The 7,445-nt window shown below is 53.2% G+C and overlaps 6 protein-coding genes across 6 annotated transcripts; 2 read left to right on the forward strand and 4 right to left on the reverse strand.

Moving 5' to 3' along the window:
* Positions 1 to 772: 772 nt before the first annotated feature.
* DICSQDRAFT_20038 (uncharacterized protein) lies at positions 773 to 1,560 on the forward strand (the record flags this gene model as incomplete). The annotated part of the gene is made up of 2 exons (XM_007366469.1): positions 773 to 1,078; positions 1,141 to 1,560. Coding segments are annotated over 2 exons (726 nt in total), but the record flags the coding sequence as incomplete, so codon positions are not given.
* A 24-nt stretch (positions 1,561 to 1,584) lies between these two features.
* On the forward strand, positions 1,585 to 2,631 carry DICSQDRAFT_147689 (uncharacterized protein; the record flags this gene model as incomplete). Its single annotated transcript, XM_007366470.1, has 2 exons — positions 1,585 to 2,085; positions 2,197 to 2,631. The coding sequence occupies 2 exons, from the start codon at positions 1,585 to 1,587 to the stop codon at positions 2,629 to 2,631; spliced, it is 936 nt and encodes a 311-aa protein (XP_007366532.1).
* A 2,690-nt stretch (positions 2,632 to 5,321) lies between these two features.
* On the reverse strand, positions 5,322 to 5,495 carry DICSQDRAFT_62436 (uncharacterized protein; the record flags this gene model as incomplete). Its single annotated transcript, XM_007366471.1, has 1 exon — positions 5,322 to 5,495. A coding segment is annotated over one exon (174 nt), but the record flags the coding sequence as incomplete, so codon positions are not given.
* Positions 5,496 to 5,506: 11 nt separating this feature from the next.
* On the reverse strand, positions 5,507 to 5,833 carry DICSQDRAFT_62156 (uncharacterized protein; the record flags this gene model as incomplete). The annotated part of the gene is made up of 1 exon (XM_007366472.1): positions 5,507 to 5,833. A coding segment is annotated over one exon (327 nt), but the record flags the coding sequence as incomplete, so codon positions are not given.
* Positions 5,834 to 5,935: 102 nt separating this feature from the next.
* Positions 5,936 to 6,193, reverse strand: DICSQDRAFT_29475 (uncharacterized protein; the record flags this gene model as incomplete). The annotated part of the gene is made up of 1 exon (XM_007366473.1): positions 5,936 to 6,193. A coding segment is annotated over one exon (258 nt), but the record flags the coding sequence as incomplete, so codon positions are not given.
* Positions 6,194 to 6,254: 61 nt separating this feature from the next.
* On the reverse strand, positions 6,255 to 6,488 carry DICSQDRAFT_21607 (uncharacterized protein; the record flags this gene model as incomplete). The annotated part of the gene is made up of 1 exon (XM_007366474.1): positions 6,255 to 6,488. A coding segment is annotated over one exon (234 nt), but the record flags the coding sequence as incomplete, so codon positions are not given.
* Between the last annotated feature and the right edge of the window lie 957 nt (positions 6,489 to 7,445).

Consider the following 7,445-nt stretch of genomic DNA (forward strand, 5'->3'; position numbering starts at 1 on the left):
TATGGTGTACACAATAAGAGCTGTAGTGAGTGACGTAGGATACGATGCATGGAAACGGAGTGCCGTAACCAAGGCTTTATGACAGGGAGACGCCGCCGCGGCTCTCGCCACGAAGGAAATCACCTTCAACAATGCTAAGCATGTGTCGCGGCGACTAGGCGCGTAGACTCGGGTCGACGTTCGGCGACGACCCCGTAGGCGAGCGGCTAGGAGCCGAAAGGGGAAAAGCGAGGGAGAGAGGGATAAACGTATCAGAAAACTCGACGGGGCAGAGCGGCGGTCGGCACGAAGGCACGAGACCGACGAAAGCTAGTCTTCACGCAAGCAGCGACAGACTAGTCCCAATGACCAAGTTATACATTAGCAATCGAAGAGAGATACAACGCTATGGTCACTCACCTAGTCCCAATGACCAAGAGGTCGAGATGGGGACTAGGGAGCGCCTAGGGGGGTCCTTATATACTAGAGGGGCTGCTTAGCAACCAAGGACAAGGCGCGAGAGCGAGGCAGTGAAGATGACAAAGGGGGAACAAAGGGCGAGAAAGAAAAGGCAAGGGCATGGCGATCACGGGAACGTAGCATGCGGCTGTGGGAACGTATCTACAGTGTCCAAACTGGGATGAGCTAGGAAAGGAAACGGTCCGGAAATGGAAGGTGGGCGTCAAAGGGAATGGAATGGGCGGTAAAAAGGGGTGTCTGTCCAACGTCCGTGACATCAATCTCTGTCTGGGCGCACAGCATTATGTGTACCCATTACTCTCAGGCTATTTAGGACCTAGCCAAGGCAGAACAGGGATGGCACTTTGGCGCGATGCACACCCAGCCGGAACAGCTCCGGGATTTCAAAATTGAAGACATGGCGAACACTATGCAGATGGTCGCGCCGAAGTTGTGGTCCCTGGTGCTGGGTCTGTCAGGTGTGGGTACTCAACACCTTCTCCACCCCCCCACCTCTGCGCTGGAATCCAATTCAGAAGGGGAGTGCTGGGCGGAGGACGAGGAGCCAGCTGGGGCAGAGGATGTGAGTGTGCGCCAAAAGCGGCAGCGGCGGATTCAACGGAACATGTTCGCGAGGATTGTAAGTTACACTCTTGTAGGCTACTAGATACTCTTGTACAGTCGTTTATCAAGGGAGAATAGAGGACTGTGGTCATTCTCAGTATCTTGATGCAATCGCGGGACCCTCGCTGCAACGCCCTTCAAAGCACCATGGGAATCTTTTTGCACTCTTGCAATGCACCAGAGAAGCTCACGAAGGTCCTCTCGCGCATGGGCATATCAATCTCACTGTCATCCATCCATCGTGCAGTTCATTCATTGTCCAGGCGGAGCTGCCAGGATATCCAGCTCCGTGGTCGGTTGCTCCTCAATTCCTATGCACTTGACAACTTCGATGTGCTCTTGAAAGTGCTCATTCACACCACAGATGGTGCGCAGGGTGGCCTCGTACATCTTACATCCGCAGCCCTTTTCCAACTCCAGCAGGTCACTCTAGAGGACTTGCCCTGCTCGAAACTCGTCTGGGAGCGCTCTGACCTAAATCCCCACGCGACAAATCCTCGTCCCTTTAACCCTCGTGCGACTATGGATTTTATCTATCAACTTCATCCCGAACCCGATGTCGACGAAAGTCAACTGAGCCGCTCTGGTCGCTTCCATGCTTGGAAGTTCATGATGGACTTATTCGAGCACGGACCTTCATACTTCCAGCGCTTCAAGAACCTCCCTACCGATCCTGACCCTGTCGATCCTATCCCCCTCACAAAAACTCACTACCTGCCTCTCCGTGCGATGGACATCAACCAGTCTACTGTAGCTGGAAATCTAAGGGCTCTCAGTGATATGTACAAGCAGGCAGGTGTGAGCGATCCTCGAAACCAATTTGAGGGAGAACCTCCGCTCGCAGATATCGTGGAGTACATCACAATTGTATTTGGCAACCTGGGTACCTACGAGCGCTTCATGTCTGCGCTCCGCCAAAGATCTGTAGAAAGAACACCATACGACCGCTGTCAGTCCGTCGCCTTCGGAATCGGGTATTTCCATGTCAAGATGGCCGCAACGGACACGGTCTGGCGGCTGGTGGTAAACCCTACAAATGCAAGACAGGACGATACGAGCTTTATGAAGACCGCTGGGGAGCTGCGCCCTAATGAGAGCTTGTGATTGGTATCTGGAGCAACATTTCGTCAGCAGCATGAACTCATCGGCCATGTTGGCATTCTCTTACGATTGGACGTATGGCGTACAGAGGTCAAGCGCCGTAACCCCTCAATCAAGTCGCTAGAGGCTTGGGCCGAAACAAAGCCTTCGCTGGCTGAAATAGAGGATGTCGCGGAGGCTCTTGTGCGCGATTACATTGAAGGGGAAGGCTTGGACCTGTTTGCGTTAGCTGCGCAGGCGGAAGACACTCAAGACCAGATACGAGAGAACACAATGCGTCTACAGAATTATCTATTGCTCTACGAGAAGTTGTCATACGCCATGAATGCAGGGGATATCGGACGACTCGAAAGCCTACTGGCGCTGTGGATCCCGCTGTTCCGAGCTGCCGGGAAACACAAATATGGCAATTATACCCTCCGTTTCATGCACGACTTGTTCCAGGTATACCCGGAAGGCCTTCGGTGAGCCTAGTAAACATTATGGATGTGCTGTTCCCATGCTAAAATTGTGAGCGTGCAGACAGGCAATCAGGATGAACATACTTGTAAATCCAACAGGACAGCCTCACGAGTTCCGCGCCGTAGACTGGGTAATCGAGCTGCTGAACATGTTGATTAAGGTGTGTCCCCCACGGCCTCCTGTTTTGCGAAAACTAATTGTGAGTATATTATAAGGTGATCTACGGTGGCGAGGGGTCAAACTACACAAAGGAGCGGATATTGCTCGAGTCCGTCCTGGTTCTAATCTATAGAAACTGTCACGCCAACATGGAACGAAATTTCGCACTACCAGGCTTGAGTACATGACATGCTAAGAAGGACATGAGGAAGATGTTTCACGAGATACTCAAGCGCATGGAAGAGAGGGGACCAAACGAGTACCGGGCAAGGCGAAAGTCGAAGTACGTCATCCCTGACGCCGTTGGGAAAGGAGCTGCGATGATCGAGAAGGAGGGAGGATGGAGGACAAGCGAAGGTGCAGCGACGGAGATGAGTGAAGTAGGGATAGGAGATGGAGACAACGGAGCTATGGGGGAAACACAGACTGACGAGCTCGAAAAGGAGCTGAGCATGGAGGATATTAGTGTCGAGATGTGATTAGGTTGAGATCCGACGCATATGCTTACAGTCTGTTGATGCGCCGGCCGCGAATGTCCCACCCAGGCGATGCATTGGAGGAGGGGAAGCCATTTGGATCGCGTCCAGATCAGAAGGGCAGACCTGGGTGAACGTGCTATCGTCCTGCGCAAAATGCGTTCCGCCTTCCTTCAGGATATGGACCTTCTCCTTTCCGTCAGTCGCGCCTGCGTCATGAACCTCGCAGATCGCCGTCGTAGTCGCCCGCTGGTCCGCAGGCATGATCTCCCGACCAAGGAGTGCGTTGACAAAGGTAGATTTGCCAGCATTGAGATTCGTCGTCCTCTGAGTGTACGGAGACGGAGTAAACACAGTCGTCCAAAAGTCGTCGTATCGAGAGCGTGGTGTTCGCGCATCCTCAGGGGATTGTGCCAGAGTAGATGGTGCGCCAAATGCCGAGGGAGAGGCGACGTTCTCCTTATCCCCTCTATTGGTGTTCCTTGCCTGGTACAGGGGGCAACAGGGGTTATTCCCTGTGAGACGTGTCGACGGCACAAAGGGTTAATGACTGAAGGGAATCCTAGCATGGAATGCACTTACGCTGATGCCCGATCTGTCTGCATGCTCCGCACTTATGTGCACCAGCACCAGCAGCAGCAGCAGCAGCAGCTCCCTTGGCAGCGGACGAAGCGTCGAGGTCTTGAGCGCTGTTCAACGCGGATGTAGCCTGGGCATCACGTACCTCTACGCCCGAAGCTGAGGGTACAGGCAGAGGTGGGTAAAACCTGCCGTAGACCGTGAGCCAAACATGTGCGTGGAGAGATACAGGGATGGACAACAGCTAGAATTCAACACGGACTCAAGGATCCCGGGCTGAGAACGAGGTGCTTACTGGTGAACAATTTTCAATACCTCCTCTCCAAGCTCGTGCGCGCGGCTCCATTTTGTCTCGCGCGCTAGCGCCTCAACAGTACCTAATTTGTGAGACCGAGCACAGTCGACGATACGCTTGAGGACCTCGTCGCCCATTATTGCGCCTGGCCCGTTGCTATTGAGCCGACGCCGCCCATAGACCTTAATGGTGTGCTCCCGCCGGAGGTGTGGAGAGCGGCCTGGAGCTGGCAGTCTTGAGGGTCCATGGGAGCACTCGAGACCTTGGAAGCGCGGGCGGAGGACGCGGCCTGCGCGGACGATGACTGGTGGGAGGGATTTGGCAGGATAGCGAAGAGGGGATGGGTGGGAGAGCAGAGCGAGCAGCAGATGGGGGATGGCCTGAGAACGCAGCGAGCGCACCCCTGCGGGTGACAGGGGCGATTGTCCGGCTCTAAATTTGTAAAATGAATAAACTGTGAGAACAACGGCCTGAAAGAACAATAAAGTTGACTTACTTATTCTGTCATTCTCGTAATAGGCTACAATCGGCTTCCTGTAACAAAGAAGCCACGGCCGGAGACCCGCGTTCACCAGGCTGTCAAGCTCGGGCGCTAAAAGGGCTTCTACGTCTCCGCCACGCACCGCAGCCCCTCCCCCTTTCCCACTGTGCCCTCCTCCCTCCTGCACTCGCTTTTGCTGGTAGAACCTGACCCTCAATTCTTTGTACACACTCAGTGCCTGGGGATCTGGAGGAATAGCTCGCTCTGCCCCCTTTTCCGCGTCCGGACCTGCCTCAGCGCTTCGCTTCTCGACGTCACCGCCACTGCTCAATGCGTGGCCACTGGTCTCTGCCATAGTGCCTGCGGGACTGTCATCAGGTATGTCTTGTCGACCAGACTCTTTTCGCAAACGGTCCAAAATTGGAGATCTGGGCTCCTCATTGGTGGAGAACGTGCGAGGCGCTGATTCAAAATCGCTCGCGAAACGACTCTTTTACAGGTGAGTTTCTTATATGTCTACTCTCCAAATTATTGTATGCCGCACCTGCTCTGGTACCGCGTCTTGTCGCGGCCTGGATGGCTGCGTCAATCGCGCTTTCTTAGGTACGTGTGGTGTGGCGGCCGACAATGAGCTGCTTCGTTTTCGCCTTGCTGCCTCGCATTGCATTGTACGTCGTTCATCCATCTCGCGACACTTCTCCGCACGCTAAGCGGTGAGTGCCTTTTCATCATCAAAGTACTTTGGCTCCGCTAACAGCACCGCAATAGCTTCCTTCCCAGCCCCCCTAGCTGCACGACCGAAGCGCTGCCATAGCGCGTTCATCGGGTATGTCACCCGCCACTGGACGATCACCTCGATGTCGGAAATGTCGACACCCTGTGCAAGTTAAGTCATGTATCTTCACTTGAAGTATCTAATTTGTTGCTTACCATTCCGAATGAGTCTGTACAGTACAGCCCATATATTTTATGATCGCGAAACTCGGAAGTAGTCTCCTCACGAAAATCGGGGGTATTGTCGGAGTTGAACCACACAACACGGTCGCAAAATTTCTTGGTAAGTCGTGTCCTCAACCTTTCAGCCGCCTTGATTGACTCCTCAATGTTGTCGAAGAAAACCACGAAGCATGGGATGCAAATATCAGAGCGCTCGGGTGTCCAGTCGAAGGGAACCAAGAAGTCAAGGTCTTTGAAGGAAGACATAGGGCACTGGAGTTTGCGGACGGTCAGATAGACATTTGGGCGATCGTTTGATCATTGTATTAGGAGGAGATTGTGTTGTCGTGCTTGCAAGATATTGAGGACGTCAGCTTTGTCCAGTGGAGGGAGCGTTGCAGAGGGAATGAGGTATGGTGTCTTCAGAGGTAGCATGCTGCGCAACCTGCCAGATGTCGCTAGGTCTGGGCGAAACTTCCCCCACGCCTTAACGCAATGGGCTTCATCCCAGACGATGCTGATGATTCGAGAGGTGAATGATGAATTTTTCCAGATCCACTCCTGGCACGAAATGTGCCCAAACGCGAGCTCCGGGTTCAGTACAACAACTCCATGCGGGAGGGTGCCTGCAGCCTGACAAACCACAAAATAAGCTGTTCCGATGTCTGTTGCAGAGGTGGGTGCTAACCTTGAAATTATCTGATGATGCACTCTCTCCAGAGAGCGCAATGGCAGGAATCTTGAGGCTTGCAAGCTCATATTGATTCTGAATCCCGAGGAGGTTCAGCGGCGTGATAATGACTTGAATTCCATCAGGACGAAAGAGAAGTGGCATCCAAAAGGTCAAGGTCTTCCCAGACCCTGTCCCCGAAATGCACACAATATCTCTGTCACCTTTGAGCAGAGCTCTGGCTACATCGCATTGCCAAAGACATGGTCTGCAACCAAGCTTCTCCAAGGTACGCGCCTAATCTCAGAGACGTCAGGAAGCTCGGACACCATCCTCGGGACAGCGGATATCCCCGAGGACACGAGGCGTTCTGGGGAGAGGAATTTCTGAAAATTCCTGACGCCCTCGGGGGAGTGCCTACCAAACGGGGATAGGCCTGGGCGCTTTCTCTCCGGGCTCCGTATATTTACCTGTGTTTGGTGCCAGCCGTCGTAGAGAGTTGAGGGGGTTCGCAAATGATACAGTATACATGTGACCTGGCGCTTATTGTACAGGATTTCGTACTCTATCAGTTTCAGCTTGTCCTCCGCCTCTCGGAAGTCGCCCCCTCAACTCGAACGACGGTGGGTAGGAGCCTGCATATGCGGCTATGTATTGTCAATGTCGTATGGCGCAATTCCCTTATCGGCGAGGTGACCAAGTGTATTGTAACAAGACTTGCCGCTTACTAAATACAGTCGACACCCTCCTAACCCATACCTCTGGTAACCCATAAACTCCGAAAACCCATAGGATTTTGGCTTTCCCAAGTCGGGATAGGGGGAATTCGACCCCATAACCCATAGGTCCCCAATACCCCATAACCCATAGCCTTCTAGGGCTCAAAACCCATACGGTAATAGTGGTCACACTGAGATTTTGCTCATCAATAACCCACAATATACTTGACACATTCTTCCCAGTGTCCTCCCAGTGTCCATCCACGCTTCGACCATGTTGTGGGTAGGTTAGTGTGTTCGAAATCCCATAGCGCTCCCTCAAAGGGTCAGTAGACGCCTGTTCAGCCCTCGCTAACTGGGACTTATCAGGGCGCTTATGAGGTGCTAAAGTTCTGGTAGCCCATAACCCCTCAAAACCCATATATTTGGGCCTGTCCCGAGGGCTATGGGTTAAGAGGGTGTCGACTGTACAAGGTGAGCAGAGCCATGGCAATGTGTGTAGTTG

This window comes from Dichomitus squalens (assembly GCF_000275845.1).
Source record: "Dichomitus squalens LYAD-421 SS1 unplaced genomic scaffold DICSQscaffold_18, whole genome shotgun sequence".
NCBI classification, from domain to species: domain Eukaryota; kingdom Fungi; phylum Basidiomycota; class Agaricomycetes; order Polyporales; family Polyporaceae; genus Dichomitus; species Dichomitus squalens.